Below are 14,031 nucleotides of genomic sequence, written 5' to 3' on the forward strand. Positions count from 1 at the left end.
GTGGATGTGCCTCTCTGGCTTGCAGCTTGCACCAGTTGTAAGACATTTGTGAGGGGACGCCGTGCCTCACTTGAAGTTAATACTTTCTTTGACTCATGAGTTTAACGTTACGTGTCCTAACTGGAGGGGCCACCTCATCAGAAATGCTTTGGGGTATTGGACAGGCACCCCATATTCCTTTCGCACAAGGAGTGGGGTGGTGCTCAGTGGTCTTTCTGCAATGGTAGCCCAGGATGGATTCACTTGAGCCAAAGAGAGGTTGCTCAATGTGACAAACCAGTTGCCAACTGACTAGTTGACTCCCAACTCATGGCAGCCCCAGGTGTGGCTGATCTAACTGTGCCTCAGAGGGTTTTCGTTGGCCGGTGTTTTGGAAGGACGTCACCAGGTCTTTCTTCTGAAGCACCCCTAGAGAGACTCAAACCTCCCACCTTTCAAGTAGCAGCAGCCAAGCGCACGGACCATTTGTAGCACCTGGGCGTTCGTGCTTAAAGTTGCACTGTTATTATAAGGCAGTCTGTTTTCCGGAAAGTGAGTGATAATCAAACAAAACATCAGTATTGTTACCAAAGGCTGCTTTTTCCACCAGCACAATGAAAAAGATCAACCGTGTCAGCATGTTTTTGGTGCAATGTCCCCTTCCCCCTTCATGAATTTTGTGTGCATGTCTACTTCCTTTTGCTGCACTTTATATTTGTTGCCTGAATTGATTTTTTTTAGAGTTTTTCACATTTGCCCAATTCTTCATATTAGACATCATGATCTCATTTTTAAAAATATGAAAAATGAAGCATACCGTACCCAAGAATGACCCAGGACTATACCCAGCTTTCTTGAACTCAGGAACTTTGGCTTTCTTACAATCAGTGGTTCTGGAAACAGATGTTGCTCTCTGTTGGTTCCTTCAGTGAAGCTGTCCTTTAAGGGGAGGCATTTGGAATCTGTCGCTGTCATAAATGAATGCAAAACATGCTGTTAATATGAAATGCGGTGTAATTTCTAACCAGCAGTAGTCACTACCATGTCGATGTGGCTCATCATTTGGGGAGACTAAAAGACTCCTAATATCCTTTTATTAGTCATGGCTTGCAGCTTAGTTCTTGCAGTGCTGGTGAAGGGAATCGTAATGCATGCCCGAATATTTTTTATGTGCTCCTAGTAAGCATGGATGGATTAACTTCAGAGAAAATCTCTTGGTCTTCCTGGGACTGCATTGCATCACCTGTAGAATGTGGTAGACGGTCTCGTCTTCCCTTCTCACAGCCGTCGAACCAATTCTGACTCATAGCATCCCCACCGGATAGGGCAGACCTGCCCCTGTGGGTTTCCGAGACTGTAACTCTACGGGAGTAGAAAGTTTTGCCTTTCTCCCATGGGGCTTAGTGGTTTCTGACTGCTGACCTTGCAGTTAGCAGCCCAGTGAGTAACCACTATGCCACCAGGTCTAGTCTAGACTCTAGTCGATAGATTCTAGAGTAGGGCTTTTAGCCTTGATGTTTGCTCTAGATCGTTAGTTCCTCGCTGGGGCTGTCCTTCCTGTGCATTGTAGCATGTTCCGCAGCCTCACTGGGCTCTGCTCACTAGCTACCAGTACCACCTCCACAGTGGTGACAACTTAAATGTCTCCTGAGACAGGAAAATGCCTCCTGGGGCACCGAGGTTGGGGTAAAAGTGCCCCTACAGGTCTAGAATACTATAAGGTATATTCTGACATTTCTGGTATGGTTCTAAAAGTTTGCATATAATGATTATTAAAGACTTGTGATACATTTTCTCTTGTGGAGTCACAAGAGCAGAGTTTATTTTATTTTTGCCTTTTTAGAAGACTCCCCTGACATAGCTTTAAATTTGCTATGAATTTCTTCTTCCCATTGAATGTTGAGGACTCAGTTGCCACAGGCCACAGGAGAGAAGCCCCTGAACCGCACCCTTTCGTTTCCAGATTAATGTGCATGGTTGTGGTGGGCTGTGTGGCTATTCTAGATAAAGGTACTCACCATTGTCATCAAGAATAAACCCCCGGACTTCACAAACCTTCAAAAAGATTTATCGGATGAATGGATAAGTAAAAGGTCGACTATGGCCGACTCAGTGCAGTTCTGGGAACACCATCTGAATGGCGGCCACAAGAGCAGAAGGAAGAGATCTTCTTAGGGAGCTCGAGTCCCTTCCAGTCTTCCGTGACTGGCCCCCAGGGTCCTGCCCTTGTTTACTAGTTGACTATGCTCTGGGCAGTCCGGAATGAAGGCATGCTTAAGTTCTCTTCTCAGGTGGTTTGCAGAAAACTAGAGATGTGATTCCTACACTTTGAACATCATTTCCTTTGGATTTTCTGGGGTCCCAGGTCTTTTTCCAAAATTTAGTCTAGAGCAATTATAATTTTTCATCAAAGGCACCTGTGCTGATAACGGAGACTTGCAACCTGTGCTGCTGCTTCACAGTGATGCTCTTGTTGCTTTGGCAGGGCAAAGTATTCTCTCCATTTTACAGTCGAAGAAACCGAAGCCCAGTTTTATTAAGGCTCTTAACTATTATTTATATAGTTAAGAGTCGACAGTGAGTGAACAGTTATAACAGGGTTAGGACTGCTAGCCTGAGATGGAGTGCTCATGAGACTTGGTCCATTGCATTTAAGCAAAAGATAGAATTGAGACAACAGATTATTTGTTAAGGACATATTGACTTTGGTTCCTTGAGGCTTCCTCACCCCCCACTATCATGACCCCCATCCAGCCTTTCACTTCAGCCTAGACCGGAGCATGAACACTGTACAGATAAGAGCTCACTGACACACAGAATCCAGGTCAGATCTGACCCCTGAGGAACAGAAATGGGAGTAGCAATACCAGGAGGGTAGGGGGAAGGTGGGGAGAGGTGTTGAAATGACTGACACATAACCCCGTCCCCCCAGGAAGATGAACGATAGAAACATGGGTGAAGGGAGACAGCGGCAGCACTCAGTGTAAGATATGAAAACAATAATAGTTTGTAATTTATCAAGGGGTCATAAAGGTGGGAGGTGGGGAGGGAGGGAGGGAAAAAAGAATAGCTGGTTTTAAGGGCTCAAATAGAAAGTAAATGTTTAGAAAACAATGATGGCAACGTATGTACAAATGTACTTGATACAATTGGTGTATGGATATTTATAAGAACTGTGAGAGCCCCCAATAAAATGATCTCTCTTTTTAAAAAAAATAAATGTATCGAATCTGTATTACCAGAAAACTGAAGTACTTTTCCTTGTATTTTGCTTTTAAAGGAATACAACTGTTATCTAGAATGGCTGTTTTATGACACCATTACTTTGGCATCATGAGACTATCTTACTCCAATAAGGACCAATGACTAATTATCAAGGCCGGTCCTATTAGTTTTATTTTAATCAATGTTGCCTGTGACTTTCTTCTGTTCTCTCGTAGACCTTCCCTCACCATGCCGCATAGGAATCTGACCGGAAGCTGCAATGTGAATTGTGGTTGTAAAATACATGAGTACGAGCCAGTCTGTGGATCAGATGGAATCACGTACTTTAACCCATGTCTGGCTGGCTGTGCTAACAGCGGTAACCTGAGCACCGGGGTGAGTCTGTTTTAGAAATCCGCGTTCCCTTGTCAATCCAACATCCGGTGGCAAGGCCAGGTGGAAACTCATATGCAACCACGATGACTTCACGCTCTGCTTTGAAATAGCCTTCTGACAATACCCCGAGGAAAGAGAATCGGGCAATACTTTCATTTGCATCCCAGGGTTGATTAGAGCACTTGGGCATAACAGTTTCTTTCCACATCTGCCGTCATTCTGTGCCAATTCGGTGAAACTTGATCAGGTTGAACACTGGCCTCCCATTGGTTACCCTGACAGGACCTGGGCGATGGAGTTGAAGGCCAGCTTGCTGGCCACCGTGTGTGGTATCGATAGAGCAGACAAGAATAGTGCCTCCTGAGAAAGGAGGCTGTGGAGATGGGCGGGGGCTATTTTTCAAAGACTATCAGATCAGACTTTTTTTTTTTTTACCCCCACTAACTTTCAGAGTAAAGACATTTCTGTCAGTTCACGAATAGGCTATTTTGAGAAATCCCTTCAATGTGAATTATAAATAGTCTGTAAGACTGTGGGAAAAGGTTTTCACATTAGACTCTGACCATTATTGATACTGGTCTGATTCTTTTTGTTAGAACAGATTGCAAGAGACTTTTAATTCAAAACCTGAAATAATTTTGCTTTTTTGGTCCAAGTGAAAAGGGTGTGTGCCATTTACCACGTTTAGGGAGTGTCACGTTTTATTTCTGAGTTTTAAACTGTGGTAAAAGGGAACTCCTGTTGCTGGTTCTCCATTCTGTACCCAGTATCTGTCCTTGTTGCTTCAAGTAGAAATTTGGGCAGTTTACAAAGAAGAGGTTGTCTCGTTAGCGCTTCTGTGTCCACAGTACCCGAGGACAATACTTGACACAGTAGCACGACTCATACTAATTTTTTGGAAAAAGTAGCCAAGTAAATGGGGCGGATGGGTACTTCCAGGCGGCCTGTCTTTGTCAAAGTCCGGGAGCTGCCCTGCTCTGGGCCCCAGCAGCCTGACTTAATTTCCATCCATGAGTGGTTTATTCCTGCCTAGGACCCAGCTCACCAGCTAATCAAAGGGCTCAAAAAGGCATTTAAAATGGAACAGCCTTTTGGAAATGTTGATGGCACCATATGTACAAGTGTGCTTCATACAATCGAATGATGGCATGTTATAAGATTTGTAAAAGCCTACCAATAAAACGATGAATAAAAAATGAAAATAAAATAAAAATGGGATAGCCAATGGATGATTTCTGCTGTTGGTATAGAAGTCATGATGTTTGCATTATGAATGCTCCATATATATATATGGAGCATTCATAATATATAGTTTTAACTGTGATAATGATATGTGTAGCAAAGCATTTTCCATTCCTACCTTCCTCAAGTACAGTTTGGTGACATCACCTGTGTCCATCATGTGCTGCAACATCATCATTGTCTGCGTCCAAATTTTCCAGCACCTTTAAGAGAAGCTCAGTGTCCCCCAAGCAACGAGTCCCCCTTCTCTCTGCCCTCTCTTCCCCCCCTGCCTTGGAGACCACTAAACTTAGCTGTGTATACTATTCTAAATATTTTGTGTTCTAGATATTTCATGGTAGAGCAGCGGTTCTCAACCCGTGGGTCGCGACCCCTTCGGTGGTCAAATGACCCTTTCACAGGGCTCACCCACCCGATTCATAACAGCAGCAAAATTACAGTTGTGAAGTAGCAACGAAAACAATTGTGTGGTTGGCGGGTCACCACAACATAAGGACATGTGTTAAAGGGTCACGGCATTAGGAAGGTTGAGAACCACTGTTAGAGGAGACGGACAAGATCTGTCCTACAGTGAATGACCAATTTCCTTCAGCATGATGTTTGCAAGGTTTCTCCATTTATCATACAGCCCTTGACTGGAGGGCCTACTCCATTACATGGTTGGATTAGATGCTTTGTTCAATCAAAATAAAGGACCAGGACTTGCTTCCTGTTTGGAGTGAGTGCTCGGATTGCAGAGTTCAAGACTCAAGCGGCAGCCAAGCCAACAGATGACAATGAACAAGAATGAGAGCTTAGGATGCAAATGTTACGGAATGGAGTTGTGAACGTTTCTCAGAAAAGTTTAGGCTTAAAATTTTGTAATAAACGAAGGGATCTTGCTCTTTGCAAAGAGGAAGGCATTTTCAGGGAAATGTTTTTGTATTTCTTTTAAGACTGAAATTAATTTAAACACAGTTTTCCATGGTGGGAACTCGCTGTGATCACCTAAGGGAAGCAAGCTGGAGTGCCAGGCTAGTCCCCAGGGAGAGGAAATACGCAGTGCTCCTCGTGCCGAGATGCCTGAGGAAAACAGGCTTAGGTGGAAAATAAGAGTGATTTGGTTTATTCTACCTGTAACTACCTCTCTATATGTTACATTGGTCCTAGGTAGAAACCATAATCGTGCATTTCAGACCTTGTTGAATTTGAAAGATGTGTTCCATTATGTTTTGGTAAATGGATCCATCACATCTGTCTTGTCCCTGTTGTGTAAAAGCTACTCAATCACCTTGGACTTCATATTTATCCTACAAAGAAGTTGTGCCTTGACAATAGGGCATTGCATGTTCATAAGAGAACGCAGCCTTGTTTTAAACGGGGAAGATTAAAAACATTTTTCCATTAAAATGATAGTCAATAAAGCATTCTTAATGCATTTGCCTTCATGTTGCTATGTCCGATTTTGCTACTGAATAGCATGCAACAGAACTTTATTTTGTCCACTTAGATAAGGAATTATACGGAATGCACCTGTGTCCAGAGCCGACAAGTGATCACTCCACCCACAGTGGGACAGCGCGGTCAGCTCCGGGTGGTTATTGTCAAAACCTATCTCAATGAAAATGGCTATGCCGTGTCTGGGAAGTGTAAACGGAGCTGCAGCACCCTGATCCCGTTCTTAATCTTTCTTTTCATCGTCACCTTCATCACAGCCTGTGCCCAGCCATCAGCCATCATAGTTACACTCAGGTGAGAACTCAACTTAGGGGAGGGGGGAGGGGGTTAGATAGACTTAGATTTGGGATGAAGAATGGATGCATACAACATCGAGGAAAACAAAATTGGACTCTATGAGGGTTTAGACATTTGTCTGGGAAACTTAGGAGTCATGAGTTTTGTCTAACTCGGGTCAGGGGAAACAAAAGTTCTCCAGAACTTTCTGTACCCGGTTGAATTCTAGTCATTTGTTGACTGACCTATCTTCCGCATACTTTTGGTTCCTGAAGGTCTTGACTAAGAGTTTCACCTGCAAGGGCTGAAAGCTAGATGTTAGCTAGAAGTCGGGCCCCAGCGGAGGCACCTGAATTGTGCGTGAGGGAAAGAAAAACATCTTCTGGAGCCCCGGGAGCATTGGCCATTGAGGCTGGGCCTGCAGGTCACCATGCTGATGCCATGAATTTGACTCTCACTTAAAATTTGGAGTTGAGTGAAAGAGAGGGTACACTGGGAAATGAATTTGTTTTCAGTTCACGCTGTATGTTCTTTGTCATATTAGCTACATATCTTGTTCTGTGTGCTGCTTGTTTATACATGACATCCAATGTGAGTACCTTGATTCTATTAAAAATACTGACACCAGAACATTCAAACTCAAAATAGTCAAACTCAGTGTGTTGGTATTTGCAGTAAAGACTGTAGCCGATAAAGGAAGGCAGAGAACATGCGTGGCAGCTTTAGGGGAACACTGAACAGGAACTCTGGTCATGGTATCCCGATAAGTGTTAGACTACTAACTACAGAGTAGGTGGTTCAAACCTACCAGTAGTTCCGAGGGAGAGAGCTGAGGCTATCTGTTCTTGTATTGATTTATAGCCTCACTCTGATTAGCAATCAACGGGGTGGTAGTTGGTTTTTTATTTTGCTTTGTTTTGTTTTATGGGGTGGTGGGGAAGGATAGAGCACCGTGCAATGAGGGACTAAGTAAAGGAAGCCCTTCTCATTCTCCCTTCTTATTTATTCCCTGGCTTCTTAGAACTCAGGTGCTGAACACCTGGCTGAATATGGCCTCATTGCTTTTAAAACCATGAATGTGGCTATTATTGTACACCTCGGGCTCCTCTTTGATTGGGTGCCCAGTTAGACGGTTCCAAGCAAAGCCATCCTTGACTGTAAGAAAACAGTACCAGAAAGTCCCATTGGCTCCTTCACTCACTGGCTCAGTCAGCATTGTGCATGTGGCGTAACAACTACGCAACTGGCTATGAGCAATAAAGAAGTTGAGCTAAGAAGGCAAGGGGCCGACCCGGGGATTTCCCATCATGCACCCTGCGTGTGCAGGATAGTAAAGATGAGCTACTTCATGATTAAGAAAGATCTCTCTTCAGTAAACTTACTCACCTTAATGATTTAATTCCATGAGCTTTCTAGTCTGGCTAAAAAAAAAGAAGTCAAACAGCAAGGGGTTTCCCATTTTGTCGTACCTAGACATGACAAAGCCACCAGCGAGCAGCTGCCCCAGAACTTCAGGGGGGGCTGGGGTGGGGGAGGGGGGAACTGGGTCATCATGAAGTCAGTCCACCACCACCCTCTCTTCCTGTGGTCCAGGAATGGCTTGGAGCATGGGTTCTAGGAGTGGAAGAAGCCTGTCATGGCTGGTGGGGCCCAATTCTTTCTCTGGCATTTGTTTGTTTCCTTAGTGCCTGTTTTTGACTTCGTAGATTTTTAAAAATTTACATTTTCCTATCTTTTGAGGAATTATGGGAGTAATTTCAGTGTGCCTATTTAGCATCCTAGAAAACACAGGCCAACCAAGCAGAAGGATGCAGTATAATGGATAACATTATAGAAATGGACATTTTTGAAGTAGAACCAATTTTGGAAGCTCAGTCGGGGCCACTTCTGTCTCTTCAGCCAACCAGCCTGGTCCTGTTTCTGACCATCCGCCGTGTGGACACGGAGCCATTGGAGGGCATCAGCTTTTTGTTAGTGTCTTTCACGGGGAGACCTTTCTTCAGCCATTCGCAGTTTTGCCTGGTTGTCGTTAGTAAGTTTTAGTGAATTAAAGATTCTGCACAGCATCTCTCTGGTTGGCTTGAGTGGACCTTCATTTTCTTAGTGCCGTTACTCAAAAAAATGTTTCTTTTGTTCCCCCGTTTTCTCCCGTAGGTCCGTGGAAGATGAGGAAAGGCCCTTCGCGCTGGGAATGCAGTTTGTTTTGCTGCGAACACTTGGTAGGTCCCTGAACTTCCCAGTGTGCCTTTCAGTTCCTCCTGGAAGATGGCAGATGCTCCCTGTCCTTGGCAAGGGGCAGGCTGAGCCCTGCAGGACCGTGAGTAGCTGGAATTTGACAGGTCAGTGGGGAAGGCATACCTTCCCCATTTTTTGACTCGAGTTGAAAGCCGAGCAGTTGTCATTTGATGAAGCAAACGAAACCATCTGTACGGTCGTTTGTTTCTTTTTCATGATGAACATTCAATTGGGCTAAATTCCACCAGAAAGCCTTCCACAGTAAGAACATTCTGAAGCAGGTCAGTTGTCGTGGGCGTATTCTCCTGAAGCTTTGGGGCCTTTATGCCTTTTAACAAGAGAGGCATGGGAATTGGTTCTCGTTTTATGTGTGCAAATTTCCATTCCTTACTTCTTTATACTAATTTGAGCACTCCCTGGGTGGTGTATATCACTGACGCACTTGGCTACTGACTGAAACGTTAGCGGTTCAAGTCAACCCCGCTGTACCTCAGAAGAAAGGCCTGGCACTCTACTTCCAAAAGCAATCAGCCATTGAGAACTCTGGCATACAGTTCTACTCTGGCAAGCATGGGGTCACCATGGGTTGGCATGGACTTGGCAACAATGTGTCGGTGTTCGTGGTAACTTTATTGGACTGTTTATGGAAAAGAGCCTGTAGGACAAGTACTGAAATTGCGACCCTGCCCAAACTTCCAACCACTACCTTTTAGAGAACATTACCATCTATCTGCCCAGAATTACAATCGAGCCCATTCATCTCATACTTTACACATTTGGACATGACATGGAAATGACAATGGCACCTTCCTTCCTTTCACTGATGAAAATTGTTTTATGATATACTCAACGCCTTTTTTTTAAAATCCCCTCTGGTTGGTTCTTCCTACAAGGAACCCTGATGGTACTGTGGTTTAAGTGTTGGACTTCTAACCAGGAGGTCGGCAGTTCAAACCCACGAGTCGCTCCTTGAAAGAAAGAGGAGGCAGTCTGCTCCCATAAAGATTTACAGTCTCTGAACTCTTAAGTGGTTGTTCTACCCTGCTTTATAGGGTCACTAATCTGCAGAAAGACGGGCTTCCTACTCCCATAAATAGTTACAATCTCGGAAACGCATAGGAGCAGTTTTGCCCGGTCCCATAGGGTCGCTATAGGCATTGACTCCGTGGCAGGGAGTATGGGATAGAATCGGCTTTGTGGTCATAGAGAGGTGGGTCTCTTTCTACCCTGAGCAGGGCAATCTGCCCTGCCCTGTGGAGGCAGCTGCGATGGCTTATAGAAACCTCTCAGAGGCGCCCCCAAGTGGCACCCTGAGCACGTCATCCCTGCCATCCCTTAGATAAGCCTCAGTTTATTGGACTGGGTAAACAATACCCCGGTCAGTTCGTTTTCCGAGGAAAAGAACCTTTAGTCAAATGTTTTTTGTTTTGTTTTGTTCTGTTTTTTAAAGGGAGATCCTAATTAATATTGGGACTGCCGTCGTAGGCTTTTTACTTACTAACGAGAGCGACTCCTTGCCACCGTCAGCATGGTGAACCACAAGGTTGGTGTATGTGTGCACGAGTTTTACACACACCCCATCAGCTTGTGATGTCTTGGGGCAGTCCGTGGAAACAAGGAATGTGAAGTAGCCATTCCTTTGACCAGTTTCAGTGTATTTTTTGTACATTTAGTGTACATACATACATGGGTACACACGTTTGGTGTATGATGAGAATGTCAACTTCCTCCTCATTAGTGTTTCTCTCTTTCTTTCTGAGGCATTATTCCACCCTTTGACACCGCCACCCTCTCTGGACTTCTCAGCTTGTCATTTGTTGTGGTGCATGGCTCGGCCGGCGAACAAACCCTTTGCACTGAGCACCAGTGGCTTCTAGTTCCATTCAGTGGGTAGCTTTTTGGAGGAGTACTGAAATTACTTTTGTGGTAACATTTTAAGCAGTCATCTAGTTAAAAAAAAAAAAGATGAATCAATAACATTCTGACATAGAAAGTGTATACATTGATCTTTGACTTCTCTTTGGACACTGAAAGGTGCTCTTTTCGTGGAAGCATTGTAGATGCTAAAGAGATGGTTAAGTAGGAAAAGAAAACCAACGGCCAGTCCTTTCTCTTTCCTGTGCTTCTCTCTGCAGCTGTGGAGTGGGTTATCTGATGCGGACACGGAGTTTGTAAAAGTCATTCGGCAGCTGGCCACTGCAGCATCAAGCTTCAGTGAGACCAAAACGCTGCAGCATGGATCACTTCATTCAGTCTTATCATTAAGCTCTATTGATTGTGAAAAACTATAGTTAGGCCCAAACAAGCGAGTTTCCATTTTCCAGACTCAAACGGAAAAAAAAAAAAAGAGAGCTTTCGTAGGGAATAGATCACACACAACTTAAATACACACAACTTCTTTAAAAATGCAACAGTCATGGTGTCCTGGACGGTTAGCCTTTCCTCCACCCCGCCTTTACTTCCCTCTTCCCTCCACCTCCCCACCCCACCCCACTCCTTCACTTCTTTCTAGAAACTTTTATTGCGGCTTCGGGACTGTCCTGATATATTGGCTCCTAGCGTGCAAAGAATAAAAGCTGCAGCCAATGCCGTTGAGGAGGTTATGGGGGTTATGAAGCTATTTGCCAATAGCTTCTGCCTTCCACACAGGAGACCAGGGTTTGATTCGTGGCCGGTGCATCTCACACTCAGCCACCACTTACACGTCAGTGGAAGCTTGTAGGTGGCTGTGAAGCTGAACAGGCTTCAGGAGAGCTTCCAGATCAGCGGTTCTCAACCTGTGGATCACGACCCCTTTGGGGATCATACGACCCTTTCACAGGGGTCGTCCGATTCATAACAGTAGCAAAATTACAGTGATGAAGTAGCAACGAAAATAATGTTATGTTGGGAGGTCACCACCACATGCGGCACTGTATGAAAGGGCCGCGGCATGAGAAAGGTTGAGAACCGCTGTTCCAGATGAAGACAGACGAGGAATAAAGGCTGGTGACCTACTTAAAATAAACAAAAAACCTTATGGGTCACAATGGTCTATTGGTCCATCCTGGATCAAGGGGATGGTGCAGGACCCGGCAGTGTGTGAGTCCACTGGGCATGAATTCAGCTTGCCCTGACTCCATAGCAGTGAACAAGGGCTATTTGTTCTTGGGGTGCAAGTTGAGCATGGGGCAAAGGGAGTAGAAAACAATGAAGGAATCCTAGTTAAGTCTACTTCTTTTTTCTGTAGGAACACAGAATTGTTTATGTCCTAGCCCAGTGATAATGCGACTTCTTATCCCTGGTGCTTCACAAACTTTGTGGGATGAATTTGATGCAGTGGTTAACTTTATACCCCCGAGTGCCTTTGGACCATTGTCATCTGATGTGGCCTCTAACGCAAAGAGGAGAACCTTTCCTCGTCACTGCCCTACAGTCAGGGACTGGACAAGGGCCCACTAGCACTAAGTATATTGAGTCTTGGTAGAGAATAAAAGGCCTCAGTGTAGCCTCTTGAGAGTTTAGCCTCAAACGCCGACTTCTTCATTGGAAAAGGATGGCCTAATTGCCTTTTTAGCAGTAGACGTTTTTATAATCCTGAAAGAAAAGTCAATAAGACATTCTGCGTGGTCAGCTGAAAGGGCTTGAATTATTTACAGTTTTGTGAATACTTTCATAACAGAGATTTTAATTCAGCTATGGCAGAGGAGGGCCCTTGAGAAAGCTCAAGAGAAAGTGGAATGAACAGATAGATCATGGGATTTTCCCATGAAGTTTGTGAACATACACACACACACACACACACACACACACACACACACACACGCTTAATTTATGTGAGGAAATTACTCCCCCTCACGGATTTCAAGGTCCCAGGGTGGCATACTCTGTGTGTGCTCAACAATTCATGTGAAGGTTGGTAGTTCGGTTCCAGCCTCCAGGACCGCAGAAAAAACGGGCCGGTGTTCTGCAAAGATGACAGCTAAGTGATTCTCTTCTGCAAACTCTTGGGTCTCCATGGATGGGCCTCGACCCAGCAGTCAGGGGTTCGGTTGGATTGGGGGAGGCAAACAAGTACCTTTCTCCCTTACAAATCTGCGTTCAACATCTATAGCCCCTGCCCAGGCCAGGGTAGACCCGCCCCTGTGGGTTTCCCAGGCTATAAATCTCTACTGGAGCAGAAAGCCTCTTCTCACGTCCACAGAGTGGCTGGTGTGTTCGAACTGCTGACCTGGGGCGAGACGCCCAACAACCGACACCACCAGGGCTCCTTTCTCTAGGTGTCCACGTGCTAACGGTTTCTGTTTTGCTTTGTTCCCCCCCCCCCGCAGCCTACATCCCCACTCCGATTTACTTCGGAGCGGTCATCGACACCACCTGCATGCTGTGGCAGCACGAGTGCGGCGTGCAAGGGTCCTGCTGGGAGTACAACGTGACGTCCTTGCGCTTTGTCTATTTCGGCTTGGCGGCCGGCCTCAAGTTTGTGGGCTTCATTTTCATTTTTCTGGCCTGGTACTCCATGAAATACAAGGAGGCTGCGCTGCAGAGGCGGCGGTGGCGGGACGTCCATCTGAGCACCGTGAGCGAGGCGGTGGGCTGCGGCCCCCCTCCCCGTGGCGGCTCGGCCCGGACGCGGTCCTGCCCGGCCTTCAGCCTCCCGGGGGACTTCCAGGAAGAGTCCGGTCTGCAAAAAGGGGTCCGGGGCCCAGCGCGGACCTTTCCCGGGCCCTTCCGCGAAGCAGCAAGCTCCTCGGGCGACCAGCGGCTGCACGAGAACCCGACGGCCAGCTCACCTCTCTCCTGAAGCTTGGCAAGGCAAGACTCCATTCTGTGGGTTGAGTTGACATGGCGACTTGCGAAACACCCGTGCCTTCTCTCCTTTCTTTTTTAACCTCTAAAGACACAATCCTCAAACCAACAAAACTCAGCATCAACAGCCACCACTGACTGAGGGCTGGATACCTCAACGAGACTCCTGAGAGCCTTTCCCCTCCGACCCACCCACCCCTTCTCTCCCAGAAGGAGGACTTTAGATAAATGTGTTACCATTGCCACTCTGTGAACTGGATGCTCAGGCTCTGAGGAGGTGTAAGGCTGAGGTACCTGGTTAGCGGAATCATGGGAAAGGCGAGGGCTGTGCATATCATTAGCATAGACTTCAAGCACAGGTGAGCTTGGCCATGACTTTGCTTTGACAAATCACACTTTTCAGAGATGAGCACCTACTGAGTTCTATGACAAAGCACAAATGAATTTGCCTCAACTATGCAACTTGATTGGAAA

The 14,031-nt window shown here is 45.7% G+C and overlaps 1 protein-coding gene across 1 annotated transcript in view; it reads left to right on the forward strand.

Moving 5' to 3' along the window:
• Positions 1 to 13,552, forward strand: part of SLCO5A1 (solute carrier organic anion transporter family member 5A1) — a 172,160-nt gene extending 158,608 nt beyond the window's left edge. The window contains exons 6-9 of the mRNA XM_004697747.1: positions 3,420 to 3,579; positions 6,311 to 6,552; positions 8,689 to 8,753; positions 13,080 to 13,552. Of these exons, the coding sequence (XP_004697804.1) occupies positions 3,420 to 3,579; positions 6,311 to 6,552; positions 8,689 to 8,753; positions 13,080 to 13,552 (940 nt within the window). The remainder of the gene's footprint in view (positions 1 to 3,419; positions 3,580 to 6,310; positions 6,553 to 8,688; positions 8,754 to 13,079) is intronic.
• The last annotated feature ends 479 nt before the right edge of the window (positions 13,553 to 14,031 follow it).

This window comes from Echinops telfairi, unplaced genomic scaffold (assembly GCF_000313985.2).
Source record: "Echinops telfairi isolate 266 unplaced genomic scaffold, ASM31398v2 ScPeMD7_1;HRSCAF=3_0, whole genome shotgun sequence".
Classification (NCBI taxonomy): domain Eukaryota; kingdom Metazoa; phylum Chordata; class Mammalia; order Afrosoricida; family Tenrecidae; genus Echinops; species Echinops telfairi.